Source organism: Oncorhynchus kisutch, linkage group LG22 (genome assembly GCF_002021735.2).
Source record: "Oncorhynchus kisutch isolate 150728-3 linkage group LG22, Okis_V2, whole genome shotgun sequence".
Taxonomy (NCBI): Eukaryota; Metazoa; Chordata; class Actinopteri; order Salmoniformes; family Salmonidae; genus Oncorhynchus; species Oncorhynchus kisutch.
In genome coordinates this window covers 55757509-55782680 of record NC_034195.2, presented here as the reverse complement: position 1 = coordinate 55782680, position 25172 = coordinate 55757509, and the positions used below count along the sequence as shown (strand labels likewise).

At 45.5% G+C, this 25172-nt stretch overlaps 1 protein-coding gene across 10 annotated transcripts in view; it reads left to right on the top strand.

Moving 5' to 3' along the window:
- Positions 1–23706, top strand: part of LOC109885100 (guanine nucleotide exchange factor for Rab-3A) — a 36015-nt gene extending 12309 nt beyond the window's left edge. For 3 of the 10 annotated variants that reach the window (XM_031801333.1, XM_031801329.1, XM_031801332.1), the window contains 9 exons: positions 2189–2284; positions 2500–2577; positions 2912–3151; positions 12602–12730; positions 16504–16616; positions 19633–19656; positions 20498–20597; positions 20777–20843; positions 21014–23706. In XM_031801333.1, coding sequence (XP_031657193.1) covers positions 2189–2284; positions 2500–2577; positions 2912–3151; positions 12602–12730; positions 16504–16616; positions 19633–19656; positions 20498–20597; positions 20777–20843; positions 21014–21105 — 939 coding nt within the window. In that variant the 3' untranslated portion in view covers positions 21106–23706. Of the gene's footprint in view, positions 1–2188; positions 2285–2499; positions 2578–2911; positions 3152–7717; positions 7838–12601; positions 12731–16503; positions 16617–19632; positions 19657–20497; positions 20598–20776; positions 20844–21013 lie in introns of all 10 variants that reach the window. The other 7 variants (XM_031801334.1, XM_031801330.1, XM_031801335.1 and 4 more) reach the window with 4 other exon arrangements.
- Positions 23707–25172: the final 1466 nt, after the last annotated feature.

The following is a 25172-nucleotide window of genomic DNA, read 5'->3' as shown; positions in this document are numbered from 1 at the left end:
CTCACACACACACACACACACACCCGACACACACACACACACACACACACACACACACACCCCGATCTCACACACACACACACACACACACACACACCCCGATCTCACACACACACACACCCCGATCTCACACACACACACCCCGATCTCACACACACACACCCGATCTCACACACACACACAACACACACACCCCGATCTCACAACACACACACCACACACCCCGATCTCACAACACACACACACACACCCCGATCTCACACACACACCACACACACACACACACCCCGATCTCTCACACACACACACACACACACACACACCCCGATCTCTCACACACACACACACACACACCACCCCGATCTCACACACACACACACACACACACACACACACACACACACACACACACCCCGATCTCACACACACACACACACACACACACACACCCCGATCTCCACACACCACACACACCCCGATCTCACACACACACACGATCTCACCACACACACCCCGATCTCACACACACACACACACACCCCGATCTCACACACCCCGATCTCACACACACACACACACACACCCCGATCTCACACACACACACACACACACACACACACACACACACACACACACACCCCGATCTCACACACACACACACCCCGATTCACACACACACACACACACCCCGATCTCACACCCCGATCTCACACACACACACACCCCGATCTCACACACAACACCACACACACACCCCGATCTCACACACACACAACACACACACACCCCGATCTCACACACACACACACCCCGATCTCACACACACCACACACACCTCGATCTCACACACACACACACACACACCCCGATCTCACACACACACACACACACCCGATCTCACACACACACACACACACACACACACACACACCCCGATCTCCACACACACACACACACACACACACACACCCCGATCTCACACACACACACACACACCCCGATCTCACACACACACACACACACACACACCCCGATCTCACACACACACACACACACACACACCCCGATCTCACACACACACACACACACACACACACACACACACACACACACACCCCGATCTCACACACACACACACACCCCGATCTCACACACACACACACACACCGATCTCACACACACACACACACCGATCTCACACACACACACACACACACACACACACCCCGATCTCACACACACACCACACACACACACACACACCCCGATCTCACACACACACACACACACCACACACCCCGATCTCACACACACACACACACACACACCCCGATCTCACCACACACACACACACCACTACCCCGATCTCACACACACCACACACACACACACACCCCGATCTCACACACACCACACACACACACACACACACCACACACACACCCCGATCTCACACACACACACACCCCCGATCTCACACACACACACACCCCGATCTCACACACACACACACCCCGATCTCACACACACACACACACACACCCCGATCTCACACACACACACCCCGATCTCACACACACACACACCACACCCCGATCTCACACACACACACCACACCCGATCTCACACACACACACACACACACACACACCCCGATCTCACACACACACACACCCATCTCTACTGTATGACAGTTGCTTGACTCCATAACAATGTGTGACCTGGAAAAGGGTGTGACCATGCAGTCATCCCAATAGGTTCAGCCCTACGCTATGCTACTGCATACTTACCTAGTTCCCCTCCACCTCTCTCCTCTCCTCCACCTCGCTCCTCTCCTCCACCTCGCTCCTCTCCTCCACCTCGCTCCTCTCCTCTCCTCCACCTCGCTCCTCTCCTCTCCTCCACCTCGCCCCTCTCCTCTCCTCCACCTCGCCCCTCTCCTCTCCTCTAACCTCGCCCCTCTCCTCTCCTCCACCTCGCCCCTCTCCTCTCCTCCACCTCGCCCCTCTTCTCTCCTCCACCTCGCCCCTCTTCCTCTCCTCCACCTCGCCCCTCTCCTCTCCTCCACCTCGCCCCTCTTCTCTCCTCCACCTCGCCCCTCTTCTCTCCTCCACCTCGCCCCTCTCCTCTCCTCCACCTCGCCCCCTCTCCTCTCCTCCACCTCGCCCCTCTCCCCCACCTCTCCCAGGAGCTGAAGCTGAAGGATAAGGAGTGTGAGCGTCTGTCGCAGGTCAGAGATCAGCTGGAGCAGGAGCTGGAAGAGCTCACTGCCAGTCTATTTGAGGTTAGTCTTGGTCTAGATTAGATCTAGTCTAGGTTAGTACTCCCTGGAGCCTGGAATCGAGGCTAGTCTGACGGAGGCAGGAATGAGTCCTACAGCCTGCAACACACCGATCTGTCCTGGGTGTGCTCTTGTGATGGTATCAGTACATCTTGACATTGAGAAAGTGTGGCCCCTGCATGGTTGTTATAACACACGGTTGTCTTCCTGTCCTCCAGGAAGCTCACAAGATGGTGCGGGAAGCCAACGTGAAACAAGCTGCAGCAGAGAAGCAGCTGAAGGAGGCTCAGGGCAAGGTTAGTCTGTGATCCCTCCGGGAATTGAACCCACAACCCTCTAACCAATAGAACCACACAGTCCTACCTGTACCTGATTAATGCAGGAAAACCTATAAGAATCTGGGATTGATGATACATTTGGCGTGAATGAGCCCGGCTTGCTGGTATCAATATCTACTGCTTTTGTGCCCTTGAACAAGGCACTTTTACCTGCTCCAGGGACGCTGCGCTACGTCTGACCCTGTGGTGTTCCCCTGCTGTCGCGTGTGTGTGTGTGTGTGTGTGTGTCGGTTTGGGTACAAATCTATAACTACTGTCTATAACCACACCCCGTGTTCTTGTCTCTTCCCAGATTGATGTCCTTCAGGCGGAGGTGTCAGCCCTGAAGACCATGGTCCTAACCTCCACCCCGTCTTCCCCCAATCGCCAGGCCCACCCTCAGCTCCTCTCCCCGGGCACTAGGTCCAAGGGGGCCAGCCCCCGCCATGGAGGAGGACACACGCGCAACAAGAGCGCCAGCTGGGCCTTGCCATTGGCCCCTGGTGGGAACTTAGACTCGCACTCCCTGCAGCCAGTCAGAGAGGACAAAGAGGTCAGCTGCTTTCAGACTACGGCCGTGTCCCAAATACCCAGAATTGCGTTCTAAATAGTCCGATTTTTGGGTAATGCGAAAACACATGTGACTTCTGCTATCAGAATACGAAGATCACATTAAAAAGACTGGTCTAGAAGCACAAATGTTGCATTGTGGTCTGATTGTGTACAGATCTGGTCGCATTAATGCGGATGAATCCTTAGTCTGGACGCCATTCAGGCTACCGAAAGCAGGTACAGTGGGCAACATCATTAGCACTTTGGAAGCGAGAGGCACCTTTTTTCATTATAACGTTAAGAGGAAATACATTCCAAGTGTGTAAGGAACATGTTTGCTGGCCTCATAAATGCTAACCAGCTAGCTAATATTTAGAAAGAAATGTGGGTTTGGTTAGAGTTATGGTAACCTGTTTGCAATCCCTTTAGCTTTGCTTGCTGGCTACCTACAGAGGTTAGCTGGCTAGTTAGCTACAGAGGTTAGCTGGCTAGTTAGCTACAGAGGTTAGCTGGCTAGTTAGCTACAGAGGTTAGCTGGCTAGTTAGCTACAGAGGTTAGCTGGCTAGTTAGCTACAGAGGTTAGCTGGCTAGTTAGCTACAGAGGTTAGCTGGCTAGTTAGCTACAGAGGTTAGCTGGCTAGTTAGCTACAGAGGTTAGCTGGCTAGTTAGCTACAGAGGTTAGCTGGCTAGTTAGCTACAGAGGTTAGCTGGCTAGTTAGCTACAGAGGTCAGCTGGCTAGTTAGCTACAGAGGTCAGCTGGCTAGTTAGCTACAGAGGTCAGCTGGCTAGTTAGCTACAGAGGTCAGCTGGCTAGTTAGCTACAGAGGTCAGCTGGCTAGTTAGCTACAGAGGTCAGCTGGCTAGTTAGCTACAGAGGTTAGCTGGCTAGTTAGCTACAGAGGTTAGCTGGCTAGTTAGCTATTGCCATCAGTTGTTGTTGTGTTATTATCATATTTAGCCTATTCCACCGTTTGTAGAATGCATACTGGCATTTGAATATAGCGCAGGAAAAAGGGGGAATCCGGACACAATGTGGACACGGTAGACACATTTAAATGTAAACTCAGCAATAACAAAAAAAAGCGTCCATTTTACAGGACCCTGTCTTTCAAAGATAGTTTGTAAAAATCCAAATAACTTAATTTGTAAAGTGTTTAAAAACACCGTTTCCCATGCTTGTTCAATGAACCATAAACCATTCATGAACATGTACCTGTGGAACGGTCGTTAAGAAACTAACAGCTTACAGACGGTAGGCAATTAAGTCACAGTTATGAAAACTTAGGACACTAAAGAGGCCTTTCTACTGACTCTGAAAAAAGTCTAGACAGGCCGATACTCACTTTGGATTTTCATGTAGTAGAATTTTCTGCACACTATTGAGGAAAACACCCACGTGTGTTTGACAGCAGCTGATAATCAGAATAGGAGAAGCGCTCTACGAAAATGAACGAATGGAGGGGAACAAGCGCGATTATGACGTCTTCTTATAAATGAGTAGTATGTTGATATGTGTTGCTTACTGCATACGTTTTTACTAAACGGTACTCTCTAAGTAGTACACTATATATACAAAAGTATGTGGACACCCTTTCAAATGAGAGAATATCAATATACCAGAGAGTATATCGCGATAACGGAGAGTGTATCACGATAACGGAGAGTATATCAAGATAACGGAGAGTATATCACCCTTTCAAATGAGTGGATTTGGCTATTTCAGCCACTCCTGTTGCTGACAGGTGTATAAAATTGAGCACACAGCCATGCAATCTCCATAGACAAACACTGACAGTAGACTGGCCTTACTGAAGAGCTCAGTGACTTTCAATGTGGCACTATCCATAGGATGCCACCCTGCTAGAGCTGCCCCAGTCAATTGTAAGTGCTTTTATTGGGAAGTGGAAAGTCTATCAGCACCAACAGAACGGGACAGACGAGTGCTGAAGCGTGAAAAAAAGTGTCTGTCCTCAGTTGCAAAATCAATCAATCAATCAATCAAATGTATTTATAAAGCCCTTCTTACATCAGTCAATGTCACAAAGTGCTGTACTGAAACCCAGCCTAAAACCCCAAACAGCAAGCAATGCAGCTGATAACTCCCTACCGAGTTCCAAACTGCCTCTGGAAGCAACGTCAGCACAAGAACTGTTCGTCGGGAGCTTCGTGAAATGGGTTTCCATGGCTGAGCAGCTGCACACGAGCCTAAGATCACCATACACAATGCCAAGCGTCGGCTGGAGTGGTGTACAGCTCGCTGCCGTTGGAATCAAAAGATGTGGCAACTCGTTCTCTGGAGTGATGAATCACGCTTCACCACCATAGCAGTCCGACGGACAAATCTGGGTTTGGCGATGCCAGGAGAACGCCACCTGCTCCAATGCATAGTGCCAACTATAAAGTTGGGTGGAGGAAAAATAATGGTCTGGGGCTGTTTTTCATGTTTCAGGCCCCTTAGTTCCAGTGAAGGGAAATCTTAACGCTACAACAAACAATGACATTCTAGATGATTCTGAGCTTCCATCTTTGTGGCAACAGTTTGAGGAAGGCCCTTTCATGTTAAAGCATGACAATTTCCCCTGTGCACAAAGCAAGGTCCTTGTAGAAATGGTTTGTTGAGATAAGTGTGGAAGAACTTTACTGGCCAGAGCCCTGACCTCAACCCCACCGAACACCTTTGGAATGAATTGGAACACCGACTGCGAGCCAGGCCTAATCGCCCAACATCAATGCCCGACCTCACTAGTGCTCTTGTGGCTGAATGGAAGCAAGTCCCCCTGAAGCAATGTTCCTACATCTAGTGGAAAGCCTTCCCAGAAGAGTGGAGGCTGTTATAGCAGCAATGTTCCAACATCTAGTGGAAAGCCTTCCCAGAAGAGTGGAGGCTGTTATAGCTGCAATGTTCCTACATCTAGTGGAAAGCCTTCCCAGAAGAATGGAGGCTGTTATAGCAGCAATGTTCCAACATCTAGTGGAACGCCTTCCCAGAAGAGTGGAGGCTGTTATAGCAGCAAAGGGGGGGACCAACTCCATATTAAAATCCCATGATTTTAGATCGAGAAGTTGGACCAGCAGGTGTCCACATACTTTTGGTAATTTAGTGTATGTTGTATTGTTAGTGTACAGTATGTCGTTTTTAGTCATTAGTGGGCAAGACAAATTTCAGACACGGCCATACTGTTGTGATGTGCGTACTTATGTATTTTAGGTTATGGCGCACACATTCTCAATCTAATCTTGGGTCTGCTTCTGGTTGAACTTTTCAATCAATCGACCTACTGTGACCACTAACAGCGATCTACAGAAATGCACAACAATTCAATGCTTGTTTCTGCACTAACTCTTCTACTGCTTCCCACTATAACCCTTGTGAATGTATTTCTCTCCTCCCTTCCTGCATCCTTTCATCACTCTCTCCATTTCTCCCCTCCCTTTGGCGGGTTTACCTTTTTATACTCCTCTCCCTATCATCTTCCTCTCCCTATCCCCATACCATCCTCTCCCTGTCCCCATATACCATCCTCTCCCGGTCCCCATACCATCCTCTCCCTGTCCCCATATACCATCATCTTCCTGTCCCCATATACCATCTTCTCCCTGTCCCCATATACCATCTTCTCCCTGTCCCCATATACCATCTTCTCCCTGTCCCCATATACCATCTTCTCCCTGTCCCCATATACCATCTTCTCCCTGTCCCCATATACCATCTTCTCCCTGTCCCCATATACCATCTTCTCCCTGTCCCCATATACCATCCTCTCCCTGTCCCCATATACCATCCTCTCCCTGTCCCCATATACCATCCTCTCCCTGTCCCCATATACCATCCTCTCCCTGTCCCCATATACCATCCTCTCCCTGTCCCCATATACCATCCTCTCCCTGTCCCCATATACCATCCTCTCCCTGTCCCCATATACCATCCTCTCCCTGTCCCCATATACCATCCTCTCCCTGTCCCCATATACCATCCTCTCCCTGTCCCCATATACCATCCTCTCCCTGTCCCCATATACCATCCTCTCCCTGTCCCCATATCATCTTTCTCTCCCTGTCCCCATATCATTCTCTCCCTGTCCCCATATACCATCCTCTCCCTGTCCCCATATACCATCCTCGTCCTGTCCCCATACCATCCTCTTCCTCTCCCCATATCATCTTCCTCTCCCTGTCCCCATATACCATCCTCGTCCTGTCCCCATACCATCCTCTTCCTCTCCCCATATCATCTTCCTCTCCCTGTCCCCATATACCATCCTCTTCCTCTCCCTGTCCCCATACCATCCTCTTCCTCTCCCTGTCCCCATACCATCCTCTTCCTCTCCCTGTCCCCATACCATCCTCTCCCTGTCCCCATACCATCCTCTCCCTGTCCACATACCATCCTCTTCCTCTCCCCATACCATCCTCTCCCTGTCCCCATATCATCCTCTTCCTCTCCCCATATCATCCTCTTCCTCTCCATATCATGGGATTATTTTTCTTTCACTTGCTCATTGCCTTTCCCGGACCTCTTCTCGTTCTCTCTCTCTCTCCTTCCCTCCATCCTCCTCTCTCTCAGCCTACGGTTCCTGCGCTCCTCTCTCTGATTTTGTGTCTGGTTCCGGGCCACTCGATCTCTGTGACCTATGAACCCTACTGGGCAGAGAAGGGGGAGGGGCCACGCTCTCTCAGCCGACAGGTAACCACACCCCTCTGGTTCCTCTTAAGATTTCTTCCTTCTAGGGACTTTTTCCTTGCCACTGTGTTTCTGCTTGCTCTTTGAGGTTCTAGGACGGGGTAGCCTTGGCTTCCCTCACGTTGTTCTCCAGAGCCAGAGTTCATATTGGTAAAGTAGGTTTTGAGTGAAGCGCTGATTGCCATCTTCTGCTGACTGATTGGCCGTGAGTAGACGTTGATAAAAACAAAAAACAAATCTACCAACCCTTCCATCCCTCTTCAGAAGCTCAAATTATCCAGAGTAAGCTAATTTAAGGTGATAGCATTGCTTGTGTACTATATTTTTTAAAATTGATACCTCAGACAAAAAAAAGACATATTTTTTTCTATAATTTGGTTGAAATGACTCTACCCCATGTGGGCACCACTGGAAGATTATTGCCTTCCGGTATCAAATCTCCTCTGTTTGAACGTGCCAACGGCTTTCATGCTCCACCTTCTGTTGGCCTCTTTTTCTACAGGCTTTCATACCGAAGGTGAGGTGAACTGGAAGAGACTAAGGGATGGGTTACTGGAAAACAAATTATATAAAAAGGGCTTCATTACAGGACCTACACTGGGCCATTGGCAGGCTGGGAAGCTTAGCCATTGGCAGGCTGGGAAGCTTAGCCATTGGGAAGCTTAGCCATTGGGAAGCTTAGCCATTGACAGGCTGGGAAGCTTAGCCATTGACAGGCTGGGAAGCTTAGCCATTGACAGGCTGGGAAGCTTAGCCATTGACAGGCTGGGAAGCTTAGCCATTGGGAAGCTTAGCCATTGGCAGGCTGGGAAGCTTAGCCATTGGCAGGCTGGGACGCTTAGCCATTGGGAAGCTTAGCCATTGGGAAGCTTAGCCATTGACAGGCTGGGAAGCTTAGCCATTGACAGGCTGGGAAGCTTAGCCATTGACAGGTTGGGAAGCTTAGCCATTGACAGGCTGGGAAGCTTAGCCATTGACAGGCTGGGAAGCTTAGCCATTGGGAAGCTTAGCCATTGACAGGTTGGGAAGCTTAGCCATTGGGAAGCTTAGCCATTGACAGGCTGGGAAGCTTAGCCATTGACAGGCTGGGAAGCTTAGCCATTGGGAAGCTTAGCCATTGACAGGCTGGGAAGCTTAGCCATTGACAGGCTGGGAAGCTTAGCCATTGGCAGGTTGGGAAGCTTAGCCATTGGGAAGCTTAGCCATTGACAGGTTGGGAAGCTTAGCCATTGGGAAGCTTAGCCATTGACAGGCTGGGAAGCTTAGCCATTGCATTGACAGGTTGGGAAGCTTAGCAGTTGACAGGTTGGGAAGCTTAGCCATTGGGAAGCTTAGCCATTGACAGGCTGGGAAGCTTAGCCATTGGGAAGCTTAGCCATTGACAGGCTGGGAAGCTTAGCCATTGCATTGACAGGTTGGGAAGCTTAGCCATTGACAGGCTGGGAAGCTTACCCATTGACAGGCTGGGAAGCTTAGCCATTGACAGGCTGGGAAGCTTAGCCATTGACAGGTTGGGAAGCTGTGGATATGCAGCCATTTCTATAGTAATTACTTTACTGTGTGATCAGTGTCTAGTGGTTGATATGTCAGTTTTATTCGGTCTGACTGTAGGTTTAGTAGGTTTAGATCAACATTATTATCCCACCAGGGGGGAAATTAATTTGTTCATGTGTTTACAAAGTACAGCTGAATAATACACAATGCAATTCATATGTGAGTGAATGTCTACCTTTCCTCTACTGAGTGATGTTGCCTGGATCATTTTTACGTGGACTATGACACTACAGTGCATACGGGAAAGTATTCAGACCCCTTGACTTTTTCCACATTTTGTTACGTTGCAGTCCTATTCTAAAATGGATTAAATCGTTTTTTCCCCCCTCTCATCAATCTACACACAATACCCAATAATGACAAACGAAAACAGGTTTTAAATACATTTTTGCAAATGTATTACAAATAAAAAAACAGTTCACATTTACATAAATATTCAGACTCAGTACTTTGTTGAAGCACCTTTTCACAGCGATTACAGTATCAAGTCTTCTTGGGTATGACGCTACAAGCTTGGCACACCTGTATTTGGGGAATTTCTCCCATTCTTCTCTGCAATACTCAACTCATCTTTCCCTCGATCCTGACTAGTCTCCCAGTCCCTGCCACTGAAAAACATCCCCACAGCATGATGCTGCCACCACCATGCTTCAAGTAGGAATAGAGATCCATGTAGTCATGGCTCTATGTAGTGCTGTGTGCCTCCCATAGTCTGTTCTGGACTTGGGGACTGTGAAGAGACCTCTTGTGGCATGTCTTGTGGGGTATGCATGGGTGTCCATTCAACATGTCAATACCTCTCAGAAATAAAAGTAGTGATGAAGTCAATCTCTCCTCCACTTTGAGCCAGGAGAGATTGACATGCATATTATTAATATTATCTCTCTGTGTACATCCAAGGGCCAGCCGTGCTGCCCTGTTCTGAGCCAATTACAATTTTGGACAGACTTCTCATCTTAATTACTGTTGTATCAATATGTTTTGTGTTTTGTGTTACTCCAAGCAGTTTAGTCACATCAACTTGCTCAATTTCCACATTATTTATTAGAAGATTTGGTTGAGGTTTAGGGTTTAGTAAGTGTTTTGTTCCAAATACAATGCTTTTAGTTTTAGAATTATTTAGGGCTAACTTATTCCTTTACCACCCACTCTGAAACTAACTGCAGCTCTTTGTTAATTGTTGCAGTCGTGTCAGTCGCTGTAGTAGCTGACGTGTATAGTGTTGAGTCATCTGCATTCGTTGACACTCTGCCTTTACTCAGTCAGGGGAATGTCGTTAGTAAAAATGTTAAAATGCAAGGGGCCTAAACAGCTACCCTGGGGAATTCCTGATTCAAACTGGATTATATTTGATATGCTTCCATTAAAGAACACCCTCTGTGTTCTGTTGGACAAGTAACTCTTTATCCACATTATATCAGAGGGTGTAAAGCCATAACACATACTTTCCAGCAGCAGACTATGATCAATAATGTCAAAAGCTGCATTGAAGTCTAACAAGACAGCCTCCACAATCATTTTATCATCAATTGCTCTCCAATCATCAGTCATTTGTGTAAGTGCTGTGCTTGTTGAGTGTCCTTCCCTATAAGCAATCTGAAATGATGTCAATTTGTTTACTGTATCTGGTAAACAAAAAATGTACAGAAGTTTACTAAGGGTTGGTAACAGGCTGATTGGTTGGCTATTTGAGCCAGTAAAGGGAGCTTTACTATTCTTGGGTAGCGGAATGACTTTAGCTTCCCTCCAGGCCTGAGGGCACACACTTTCTAGTAGGCTTAAATTGAAGATGTGGCAATATCGTCTGCTATTATCCTCAGTCATTTTCCATCTAGATTGTCAGACCCCGGGGCTTGTCATTGTTGATAGACAACAATAATTTTTTCACCTCATGGTCTAAGAGTCTTTAGGTGCCTTTTGGCAAACTCCAAATGGGTGGTCATGTGCCTTTTTACTGAGGAGTGGCTTCCGTCTGACCACTCTACCATAAAGGCCTGATTGGTGGAGTGCTGCAGAGATGGTTGTCCTTCTGGAAGGTTCTCCCATCTCCACAGAGGAACTCTGGAGCTCTGTCAAAGTGACCATCAGTTCTTGGTCACCTTCCTGACCAAGGCCCTTCTTCCCCAATTGCTGTTTGGCCGGGCAGCCAGGAAGAGAGTTGGTGGTTCCAAACTTCTTCCATTTAAGAATGATGGAGGCCTTCTGTGTTTTTGTGGACTTTCAATGTTGAAGACATTTTTTTTGGTACCATTCCCCAGATCTGTGCCTCGACACAATCCTGTCTCGGAGCTCTATGGACAGTTCCTTCTACCTCTAGCTTGGTTTTTTCTCTGACATGCAATTTCAACTCTGGGACCTTTTAATATAGACAGGTGTGCTTTTCCAAATCATGTCCAATCAATTGAATTTACAACAGATGGACTCCAATCAAGTTGTAAAATCATCTCAAGGATGTTCAATGGAAACAGGATGCACCTGAGCTCATTTTTGAGTATAATATCAAAGGGTCTGAAAACTGATGTAAATAAGTTATTTCAGTTTTAGATATTTTTTTTTTACACATTTGCAAAAATGTCTTAAACCCTGTTTTTGCGTTATCATTATGGGATATTGTGTGTCGATTGAGTAAAATTAGTTATTTAATCCATTTTAGAATAAGACTGTAAATGTCATGCCTTCTCTGAGGAAGCCCTTATATATTAACCACACAGTACCAAATGTCATGGAATCACACCAGTGAGAGAGACTTGTAGGAAGACAACAGCTGCTCTAGAATCACACCAGTAAGAGGCTTGTAGGAAGACATCTGCTCTAGAATCACACCAGTGAGAGAGGCTTGTAGGAAGACAACAGCTGCTCTAGAATCACACCAGTGAGAGAGGCTTGTAGGAAGACAACAGCTGCTCTAGAATCACACCAGTGAGAGAGGCTTATAGGAAGACAACAGCTGCTCTAGAATCACAGATACATTATCAATCTGGCATCAAACTTGAACCATAACGTACAATACTGGCAGTTTAACAGGTCAAAGGTAGGAACCTCAATAAAGTTGCAACAGATGATTATAGACTGGTGAACTCCTGTTTCCCATCTGTCCTGCAAATACAATCATGTTTATTACATATTAATCTATAGACACAGTAAATCAAATACAGGAAAATAATTTAATAAAATAATTTCTCATTACAATTATACAGTGTTTCCTGTCCTCAGATGGACAACGTGCTGTATGCAGAGTTCCTGACCTGGAAAGACAAACCTAGTCTGGACAGAACATCAGCTTTCCTGGGCCGTATATACAGAGAGGACATCGGCCCCTGTCTCTCCTTCACCAAATCTGAGGTATGTACCTTTCTGTGTTTCTCTGTACATACAGTTGAAGTCGGAAGTTTACGTACACTTAGGTTGGAGTCATTAACTAGTTTTTCAACCACTCCACAAATTTCTTGTTAACACACTATAGTTTTGGCAAGTCTGTTAGGACATCTACTTTGTGCATGACACAAGTCATTTTTTTCCAACAATTGTTTACAGACAGATTATTTCACTGTATCACAATTCCAGTGGGTCAGAAGTTTACATACACTAAGTTGACTGTGCCTTTAAACAGCTTGGAAAATTTCAGAAAATGATGTCATGGCTTTAGAAGCTTCTGATAGGCTAATTGACATCATTTGAGTCAATTGGAGGTGTACCTGTGGATGTATTTCAAGGCCTACCTTCAAACTCAGTGACTCTTTGCTTGACATCATGGGAAGATCAAAGAAAATCAGCCAAGACCTCCACAAGTCTGGTTCATCCTTGGGAGTAATTTCCAAACACCTGAAAGTACCATATTAATCTGTACAAACAATAGTACGCAAGTATAAACACCATGGGACCACGCAGCCGTCATACCGCTCAGGAAGGAGACGCGTTCTGTCTCCTAGAGATGAATGTACTTTGGTGTGAAAAGTGCAAATCAGTCCCAGAAGAACAGCAAAGGACCTTGTGAAGATGCTGGAGGAAACAGGTACAAAAGTATCTATATCCACAGTAAAACGAGTCCTATATCAACATAACCTGAAAGGTCGCTCAGCAAGGAAGAAGCCACTGCTCCAAAACCGCCATAAAAAAAGCCAGACTACGGTTTGCAACTGCACATGGGGACAAAGATTGTACTTTTTGGAGAAATGTCCTCTGGTTTGATGAAACAAAAATAGAACTCTTTGGCCATAATGACCATCGTTATGTTTGGGGGAGGCTTGCAAGGCGAAGAACACCATTCCAACCGTGAAGCACTGGGGTGGCAGCATCATGATGTGGGGGTGCTTTGCTGCAGGAGGGACTGGTGCACTTCACAAAATAGATGGCATCATGAGGATGGAAAATGATGTGGATATATTGAAGCAACATCTCAAGACATCAGTCAGGAAGATAAAGCTTGGTTGCAAATAGGTCTTCCAGATGGACAATGGCCCCAAGCATACTTCCAGAGTTGTGGCAAAATGGTTTAAGGACAACAAAGTCAAGGTATTGGAGTTTCCATCAAAAAGCCCTGACCTCAATCCTATAGAAAATATGTGGGCAGAACTGAAAAAGCATGTGTGAGCAAGGAGGCCTACAAACCTGACTCAGTTACACCAGCTCTGTCAGGTGGAATGGGCCAAAATCTACCCTACTTATTGTGGCAAGCTTGTGGAAGGCTACCCAAAACGTTTGACTCAAGTTAAACCATTTTAAAGGCAATGCTACCAAATACAAATTGAGTGCATGTTAACTTCTGACCCACTGGGAATGTGAGGAAGGAAATAAAAGCTGAAATAAATGATTCTCTCTACTATTATTCTGACATGTCACATTCTTAAAATTAAGTGGTGATCCTAACTGACCTAAGACGGGGACTTTTTACTGGGATTAAATGTCAAGAATTGTGAAAAACTGAGTTTAAATGTATTTGGCTAAGGTGTATGTAAACTTTTGACTTCAACTGTACGTACGTACAGACAGAATAAAATGGCACAACTACTCGTACCAGAATGGAATGGCACAACTACTCGTACCAGAATGGAATGGCACAACTACTCGTACCAGAATGGAATGGCACAACTACTCGTACCAGAATGGAATGGCACAACTACTCGTACCAGAATGGAATGGCACAACTACTCGTACCAGAATGGAATGGCACAACTACTCGTACCAGAATGGAATGGCACAACTATTCGTACCAGAATAGAATGGCACAACTACTCGTACCAGAATAGAATGGCACAACTACTCGTACCAGAATGGAATGGCACAACTACTCGTACCAGAATGGAATGGCACAACTACTCGTACCAGAATAGAATGGCACAACTACTCGTACCAGAATGGAATGGCACAACTACTCGTACCAGAATGGAATGGCACAACTACTCGTACCAGAATGGAATGGCACAACTACTCGTACCAGAATGGAATGGCACAACTACTCGTACCAGAATGGAATGGCACAACTACTCGTACCAGAATGGAATGGCACAACTACTCGTACCAGAATGGAATGGCACAACTACTCGTACCAGAATGGAATGGCACAACTACTCGTACCAGAATGGAATGGCACAACTCGTACCAGAATGGAATGGCAACTCGTACCAGAATGGAATGGCACAACTACTCGTACCAGAATGGAATGGCACAACTACTCGTACCAGAATGGAATGGCACAACTACTCGTACCAGAATGGAATGGCACAACTACTCGTACCAGAATGGAATGGCACAACTACTCGTACCAGAATGGAATGGCACAACTACTCGTACCAGAATGGAATGGCACAACTACTCGTACCAGAATGGAATGGCACAACTACTCGTACCAGAATGGAATGGCACAACTACTCGTACCAGAATGGAATGGCACAACTACTCGTACCAGAATGGAATGGCACAACTACTCGTACCAGAATGGAATGGCACAACTACTCGTACCAGAATGGAATGGCACAACTACTCGTACCAGAATGGAATGGCACAACTACTCGTACCAGAATGGAATGGCACAACTACTCGTACCAGAATGGAATGGCACAACTACTCGTACCAGAATGGAATGGCACAACTACTCGTACCAGAATGGAATGGCACAACTACTCGTACCAGAATGGAATGGCACAACTACTCGTACCAGAATGGAATGGCACAACTACTCGTACCAGAATGGAATGGCACAACTACTCGTACCAGAATGGAATGGCACAACTACTCGTACCAGAATGGAATGGCACAACTACTCGTACCAGAATGGAATGGCACAACTACTCGTACCAGAATGGAATGGCACAACTACTCGTACCAGAATGGAATGGCACAACTACTCGTACCAGAATGGAATGGCACAACTACTCGTACCAGAATGGAATGGCACAACTACTCGTACCAGAATGGAATGGCACAACTACTCGTACCAGAATGGAATGGCACAACTACTCGTACCAGAATGGAATGGCACAACTACTCGTACCAGAATGGAATGGCACAACTACTCGTACCAGAATGGAATGGCACAACTACTCGTACCAGAATGGAATGGCACAACTACTCGTACCAGAATGGAATGGCACAACTACTCGTACCAGAATGGAATGGCACAACTACTCGTACCAGAATGGAATGGCACAACTACTCGTACCAGAATGGAATGGCACAACTACTCGTACCAGAATGGAATGGCACAACTACTCGTACCAGAATGGAATGGCACAACTACTCGTACCAGAATGGAATGGCACAACTACTCGTACCAGAATGGAATGGCACAACTACTCGTACCAGAATGGAATGGCACAACTACTCGTACCAGAATGGAATGGCACAACTACTCGTACCAGAATGGAATGGCACAACTACTCGTACCAGAATGGAATGGCACAACTACTCGTACCAGAATGGAATGGCACATCTACTCGTACCAGAATAGAATGGCACGTTATTTTTCTGAGAGGGAACTTCATCTGTAACATTCAGATTAGACAATAAATGCTTATTGACACAATTCACATGAAACAAGTCAGTCACAAGATTCAATGTCTATATTCTGTGTGTGTTTGTTTTTATTCAGGTTTTTATGAATAATCTTCTGTCAACAGTTGTCTCAGTCGGTGCAGAATGCAGTGGAGAACAACTCGCTGACCATCGAACCGGTGGCCGTGTCTGCTTTACCCATGGTCAAAGCCAACGCCATAGAGTGTGGCGGGCCCAAGTGAGTGATCAGTCAATGTTTTTACAAAGTTGTTTTCCTCAGGAAATGAATTCTGGGTCATTTTTGTTGTTGTTGATACTATCTTGACAACAGTAATCACATCTGCACTACTCCCATCACTTGTTCTTTCTCTGTCACCTCTTATTCTCATTCACTGCCTATTCATACTCAAATTAAAATGGACAGCTCCTCTCCTCTTGGTGACTACACCTGTCTTCTGTGATGAATATCACATTAAAACAGACAGTTCCTCTCCTCTTGGTGACTACACCTGTCTTCTGTGATGAATATCACATTAAAACAGACAGTTCCTCTCCTCTTGGTGACCACCTGTCTTCTGTGATGAATATCACATTAAAACAGACAGTTCCTCTCCTCTTGGTGACCACCTGTCTTCTGTGATGAATATCACATTAAAACAGACAGTTCCTCTCCTCTTGGTGACCACCTGTCTTCTGTGATGAATATCACATTAAAACAGACAGTTCCTAAATCAAATGTATTTATATAGCCCATCGTACATCAGCTGATATCTCAAAGTGCTGTACAGAAACCCAGCCTAAAACCCCAAACAGCAAGCAATGCAGGTGTAGAAGCACGGTGGCTAGGAAAAACTCCCTAGAAAGGCCAAAACCTAGGAAGAAACCTAGAGAGGAACCAGGCTATGTGGGGTGGCCAGTCCTCTTCTGGCTGTGCCGGGTGGAGATTATAACAGAACATGGCCAAGATGTTCAAATGTTCATCAATGACCAGCATGGTCAAATAATAATAAGGCAGAACAGTTGAAACTGGAGCAGCAGCACGGCCAGGTGGACTGGGGACAGCAAGGAGTCATCATGTCAGGTAGTCCTGAGGCATGGTCCTAGGGCTCAGGTCCTCCGAGAGAGAGAAAAAAGAGAGAATTAGAGAGAGCACACTTAAATTCACACAGGACACCGGATAGGACAGGAGAAGTACTCCAGATATAGCAAACTGACCCTAGCCCCCCGACACATAAACTACTGCAGCATAAATACTGGAGGCTGAGACAGGAGGGGTCAGGAGACACTGTGGCCCCATCCTGTTTGGCCCTGTCCGGGGCTGTCCTCGGAAGGATATAACCCCACCCACTTTGCCAAAGCACAGCCCCCACACCACTAGAGGGATATCTTCAACCACCAACTTACCATTCTGAGACAAGTCCGAGTAAAGTCCCACAAAGATCTCCGCCACGGCACAACCCAAGGGGGGGCGCCAACCCAGACAGGAAGATCACATCAGTGACCCACTCAAGTGACGCACCCCTCCTAGGGACAGTATGAAAGAGCCCCAGTAAGCCAGTGACTCAGCCCCTGTAATAGGGTTAGAGTCAGAGAATCCCAGTGGAAAGAGGGGAACCGGCCAGGCAGAGACAGCAAGGGCGGTTCGTTGCTTCAGAGCCTTTCCGTTCACCTTCCCACTCCTGGGCCAGACTACACTCAATCATATGACCCACTGAAGAGATGAGTCTTCAGTAAAGACTTAAAGGTTGAGACCGAGTTTGCGTCTCTGACATGGGTAGGCAGACCATTCCATAAAAATGGAGCTCTATAGGAGAAAGCCCTGCCTCCAGCTGTTTGCTTAGAAATTCTAGGGACAATTAGGAGGCCTGCGTCTTGTGACCGTAGCGTACGTGTAGGTATGTACGGCAGGACCAAATCAGAGAGATAGGTAGGAGCAAGCCCATGTAATGCTTTGTAGGTTAGCAGTGAAACCTTGAAATCAGCCCTTGCCTTGACAGGAAGCCAGTGTAGGGAGGCTAGCACTGGAGTAATATGATCACATTGTTGGGTTCTAGTCAGGATTCTAGCAGCCGTATTTAGCACTAACGGAAGTTTATTAAGTGCTTTATCCGGGTAGCCGGAAAGTAGAGCATTGCAGTAGTCTAACCTAGAAGTAACAAAAGCATGGATACATTTTTCTGCATTTTTTGGACAGAAAGTTTCTGATTTTTGCAATGTTACGTAGATGGAAAAAAGCTGTCCTTGAAATGGTCTTGATATGTTCTTCAAAAGAGAGATCAGGGTCCAGAGTAACGCAGAGGGCATTCACAGTTTTATTTGAGACGACTGTACAACCATTAAGATTAATTGTCAGATTCAACAGAAGATCTTTTTGTTTCTTGGGACCTAGAACAAGCATCTCTGTTTTGTCTGAGTTTAAAAGTAGAACGTTTGCAGCCATCCACTTCCTTATGTCTGAAACACATGCTTCTAGCGAGGGCAAAGTTCCTCTCCTCTTGGTGACTACACCTGTCTTCTGTGATGAATATCAAATTATAGGAACTTGGTTGGTCTTTTTTTACAACAAACCAACAAAAAAAACATGCATAAAAAAACCAAATAACTTATCGTTTACATTTCCACAAACATGAATATGACATCACACTTCCTCAGACACACATGTTCCTCACCGTGTCCATGTTGTTGACATCAAAATTGTGTTTTATAGTGTTAGGTTCTAAGTGAACGGAGTAAAACTCAGACCCAAGTTTATTCACCCAATGAATCAAGACAACTGAACAGACAAAGGCATGTTCCCACCAGTGGTAGTATGTGTGTGTGATATATATATATACACACACACACACATACCCCTGTTATATAGGGTAATAAACTGCTCCTTCTCCCTTAATGTGACCTCGGCCTCCATTCCTCACTAATCCACAGCTCTCCATCCTTATCAGTGACTGCAGCCATGTGATTATCTTTCCTTCACTCAGAACATTCCAGCTCAATCCTTAAGTCCTCATTTCCATAGGATACCGGATGACCATATTTCAACTTTAGAAGTCAAAACCCATCAGTAGTTTCTGTCTATAGCTTGATGGGTTTTTTTGTGGGGGGGGGGGATTTGTCTGACTTTCTAATAGATTGTTTTTAGGTTTTTCTATTCAAATCTGTTTTGGGTTTTCTGAGTGCTAATGGGCTGACTCAATGGGCTACGTTGCTTCACCTCATGCTTCCTATTCACAATTTGATTGAATTCTTTTTCCCAGTGGCCTGAGAGCAGCAGTAGAGACGTAAGTGAATTTTTTTTATTTTTTAGGAGCCAATCGTTTTATTTACTTTCCTTTTCCACAAAAAAAGGACTTGTTCTATGGTGTGACTGTGTGTAGTACTGTATACTGAGTCGCTCTTCTTCGCTCTCCTTAGTCGCTCTTCTTCGTCAGAATGTCCTCTATAACACTTTGTCTAACCAGGCAGGCATGTCTTGTTCCACTGTTCCAGACCACGCTTTGTTCATTTATTGTTTCTAATGTTAAACAACTAACAATGTCATTTTCATATCGTTTACATGTAGGGCCAATTTCACAGACCCAGAATAAGCCTGCTCTTGGGCAACAAATACTAAAGATTAGTCTTAATTTGGTCCGGAATCCGGCCCATAGATGAATTTCCGGAAACTGGCCCATAGAGTTCTATTGATGAATGAGGTTCTGGAAACTGGCCCATAGAGTTCCATAGATGAATGAGGTCCTGAAACTGGCCCATAGAGTTCCATAGATGAATGAGGTCCTGAAACTGGCCCATAGAGTTCCATAGATGAATGAGGTCCTGAAACTGGCCCATAGAGTTCTATAGATGAATGAGGTTCTGGAAACTGGCCCATAGAGTTCTATAGATGAATGAGGTCCTGGAAACTGGCCCATAGAGTTCCATAGATGAATGAGGTCCTGAAACTGTCTCATAGAGTTCCATAGATGAATGAGGTTCTGGAAACTGGCCCATAGAGTTCCATAGATAAATGAGGTCTGGAAAACTGGCCCATAGAGTTCTATAGATGTATGAGGTCTGGAATCTGGCCCATAGAGTTCCATAGATGAATGAGCGAGTAGTGTTATGTTTCTCTGCCTCTGACAGGAAGTGTGCGTTGAGCGGCATGTCCCGGTCCTGTAAGCACCGCATCAAACTTGGAGACAGAGAGAGTTACTACCACATCTCTCCCTCCAGCAGGGCACGGGTACCTAACCATGTTTGTTGTGTCCTAATCATTTAAACAACATTATGCATTCTAAACATTGATGCATAACATTCATTCATTCAGATGAATATGGCTACCTGTTGTGTTCATAAAGACTTATCATTGCAGAACTTTTATTTTGAAATTGTGAAACCCGTTCTCATTTCCAACCCCTCCAGATTACAGCGGTGTGTAATTTCTTCACCTATATCCGCTACATTCAGCAGGGCCTGGTCAGACATGATGGTAAGTGTGACGTCCTTCCTCTTAACAGATAAACACTGAGGTCAACAATGGACCCATTTTTAACAGTAATGGTGGGTGACACTGGCATTACATTCCTCTCTTGTCAATGTAGACAGCGAATCTGTCTGGTGTTCTGAAACCCTAATGTCTTTGACCCCTGACCCCCCCAGCGGAGCAGATGTTCTGGGAAGTGACACGTCTACGGCGGGAGATGACTGTGGCCAAGCTGGGCTTCTACCTCACAGACACAGACCAGGGATAGAAGACAGACAAGAGGAGACGTCACCTTTAGCCCTGGGTCATGTTCATTAGGGCACACCGTAGCAAAAAAAAAAGCGCTGTGCTCGACGGACCATTTTTTTTTTTTTGCAAGCGCTTCGTATTGGACAAGTTCAAGATATTACCACCCGTTTAGGGACGCTTTCTTCTGTTTTCATGCCTACTGAACACGACCCTGGGCTTAGAAAGACAAGAGATACCAATCACCTGTACAGAGACACAAGATCACCAGTACCCTTTTTACACTGTCCTGATAATCCAACCCAAAAACAAACTGGACTGGTTTGGCTCAGTAGTGTGAAAAGTCCTCAGCTGGACACGGTGAACACAGAAACCAGATCACTGATCTTATTGAGTAGGAGAGCGATTTTCAAGTGTGTCTGACGAGGGAAGCAGAAATGCTACAGCAAATATGACACCACTTAGCAATTAGATTAGATTAGTGTCGTAACAAATCAGCCCGATCTGGCGAGCTACACGATAGCGGAAAAAAACATTTGTAGCAAAACAGAATGTAAGCTTGTGAGATCAGTATAGTTCGTACGATGCTAGCAGTTAGAGCTATGTACTTTATAAACTAGCACAATATTATAACACAACCACAAAGACATGCAATGAATAGCATCTTTTAAAAGGACAGTAGCGTGTATCAATATACCATAGAAACTCTTGTTATTACTATGTAAAATTGACAAGTGGTTACACAGCTGATCTTAGTCGGCACAGATTGAAACTATATACGCATGTGTCATGCTGCCACGGAAACACTCATATGGGTTGAATCCTAACTGGTCAGGTCCATCACACAGATGTTTTTAAGTTGGAGTTCTGACCAATAGAGAACTATGCTGCTTACTTTTCATTCTAACAGCTGTCATGTGGTACCTGTGTACTAGTCCTGCATGTTGTCTCATCTCCTCTCACCTTAACAACCAGACTACGGACGTGTTGTCGTCTCCTCTCACCTTAACAACCAGACTACGTACGTGCTGTCGTCTCCTCTCACCTTAACAACCAGACTACGTACGTGTTGTCGTCTCCTCTCACCCTAACAACCAGACTACGGACGTGCTGTCGTCTCCTCTCACCCTAACAACCAGACTACGGACGTGCTGTCGTCTCCTCTCACCTTAACAACCAGACTACGTACGTGCTGTCGTCTCCTCTCACCTTAACAACCAGACTACGTACGTGTTGTCGTCTCCTCTCACCTTAACAACCAGACTACGTACGTGTTGTCGTCTCCTCTCACCCTAACAACCAGACTACGGACGTGCTGTCGTCTCCTCTCACCTTAACAACCAGACTACGTACGTATTGTCGTCTCCTCTCACCTTAACAACCAGACTACGGACGTGCTGTCGTCTCCTCTCACCTTAACAACCAGACTACGGACGTGCTGTCGTCTCCTCTCACCTTAACAACCAGACTACGTACGTGCTGTCGTCTCCTCTCACCTTAACAACCAGACTACGTACGTGCTGTCGTCTCCTCTCACCTTAACAACCAGACTACGTACGTGTTGTCGTCCCGTCTCACCTTAACAACCAGACTACGTACGTGTTGTCGTCCCCTCTCACCTTAACAACCAGACTACGTACGTGTTGTCGTCCCCTCTCACCCTAACAACCAGACTACGGACGTGCTGTCGTCTCCTCTCGCCTTAACAACCAGACTACGTACGTGCTGTCGTCTCCTCTCACCTTAACAACCAGACTACGTACGTATTGTCGTCTCCTCTCACCTTAACAACCAGACTACGGACGTGCTGTCGTCTCCTCTCACCTTAACAACCAGACTACGTACGTGTTGTCGTCCCCTCTCACCTTAACAACCAGACTACGTACGTGTTGTCGTCCCCTCTCACCTTAACAACCAGACCACCCATTACGTTGCCTTAACCTTGATAGATTCTTGCACTACGTTGTAAATGCCTTGCATGGCTTATATAGGAACCTCAACTGAGAATGGGTTATGGAAGGGAAGTATTCACTCAGTGTGGATAAAAAAAAATAATACAAAATAGCTGAGTCTTTTTTTAGTACAAACCAGTTCAGAAGTAGTGTGTGTTGCAGGTACACAAAGTAAATGCATAGTGAGTTATCTGAAATATCCTCATCTTCACTCTGGATACTGTGACCGCTTAGCAACAACTATCCTAGAAATTAAGAATACAGTTTTAACATAACGGAGTTATAAACCAATCATAGACGACTAAGCAATACGTTTTTCTTCTTCCTCCTTCCTGATACCACCAATTTTTATTCACAGCTTTAAAATAACTGTAGTTTTGGGAGAGAAAACAGTTGTAAATGATTGCAGTATGTTGTAAAATGTTATGTTATTGAAATTGCACTCCAGGTTGTGTATGATAAATGATGTTTAAAGCCAATACGTGACCATGAATTGTGTCGCTTTGCATGGATACATAGCCAATAGTGTGTACAGGGGGTGTTATTACTCTATAACTCTAAAACAGTGTTGATATTAGCCATATCCTGCATGAAAATATATTTATCAAACCTTTTAAATGAAGAATATCGGAAGTCTGAAAGTGCAATTAAAGCTTTGTTCTTACAGCCGCGTTATGAGTTTGGAATCCTTGACTTATTATGCCAATAAAACAACCGGTGTGATTTGTACTCTTCAAGGGTCATAGTCACACGCCATCTGTAGATTGATAGAAAAATACACTGAGATGACAAAATATTAAGAACACCTGCTATTTCTGTGAGATTGACCAGGTGAGGGCTATGATCCCTGATTGATTGTCACCTGTTAAAACCAATTTAAATCAGTGTAGATGAAGGGGAAGAGACGGGTTAAAGAATAAAAAAAATGTTTAAAGCCTTGAGACAGGGATTGTGTATGTGTCTTGGAACTGGGCACCGGTTTGTGTCAAGAACTGCAATGCTGCTGTTTTTTTCTGTCACACTCTCACACTAAACAGTTTCCCGTGTGTATCAAGAATGGCCTACCACCCAAAGGACCTCCAGCCAACTTTAAACAATTGTGGGAAGCAATGTTGTCAACGTGAGCCAGCGTCCCTGTGGAACGCACTGAGCCGGTCAGGACAAAAGACCCACCCATCTGTGTTGTCTGGCGCGGTTATAGTCTCTTGAATCTGCAAATGATATAACCTTTTAAAGTAATTGTTGCTTCTAGATGTCACAGAAATGAACTTCTATTTGTTATGTGATGCACTTTCTCCATTTGTTGGGTGCCTTTGTGGCCCCCCCCCTCACTGTTTTTAAGGAGTGTGGCTTTAACCCACAGAAGCCCTGTCTGAAGTAGCCTGCAAATCATGTCACATGTAAGCCATCCGGTACAAATGTAAGAAGATGCACATGGCCTTTTCCCAGCAACTTCGAGGAACAACGACTTCCTGGTGCGTGTTGTTCGCACGCGTATCTGCCCTCTCATTGGCTAGAATGTTACCATCTGATCTCACTTGCCTTTACTCACCGAGGACATGTATTTTCATTGTTAAAGTGGTCACTCTGCTATCTTGTCAATTAAATAGATAATCTTTGCCTCGAACTCGAGACCCTCCCACACATCACAGTTGTGGCTGAACCGGTTTAAAGGGAGGGAATATGGAGCTGCAACATCCTGGGAATGTTCCAGACTCACTACATTGTAGATGCCTGGCTGATCATACAGCGCCTGGACAGGTGTTGAACTTATCAGCTAACTACGTCATATATATATATAGCTATTAGTAAAACCCTGGAATGAGTTGGTGTGTCCAAACTTTTGACTGGTGTGTGTGTATATATATATATACATATATATATATATACATGAGCAACATAAATACAGTGCCTTCAGAAAGTATTCATACCGCTCTGTACTCAATATTACATTTTCTTATTAATTTGTCAAACATTTCTGAAAACATAATTCCACTTTGACATGATGTGGTATTGTATGTTGGTCAGTGACCCAAAATCTCAAATTTCATCCATTTTAAATTCAGGCTGTGACAACAAAATGTGGAGAGAAAAAAAAAAGTCAAGGGGTGTGAATTCTGTAGCTATAGACATCTGA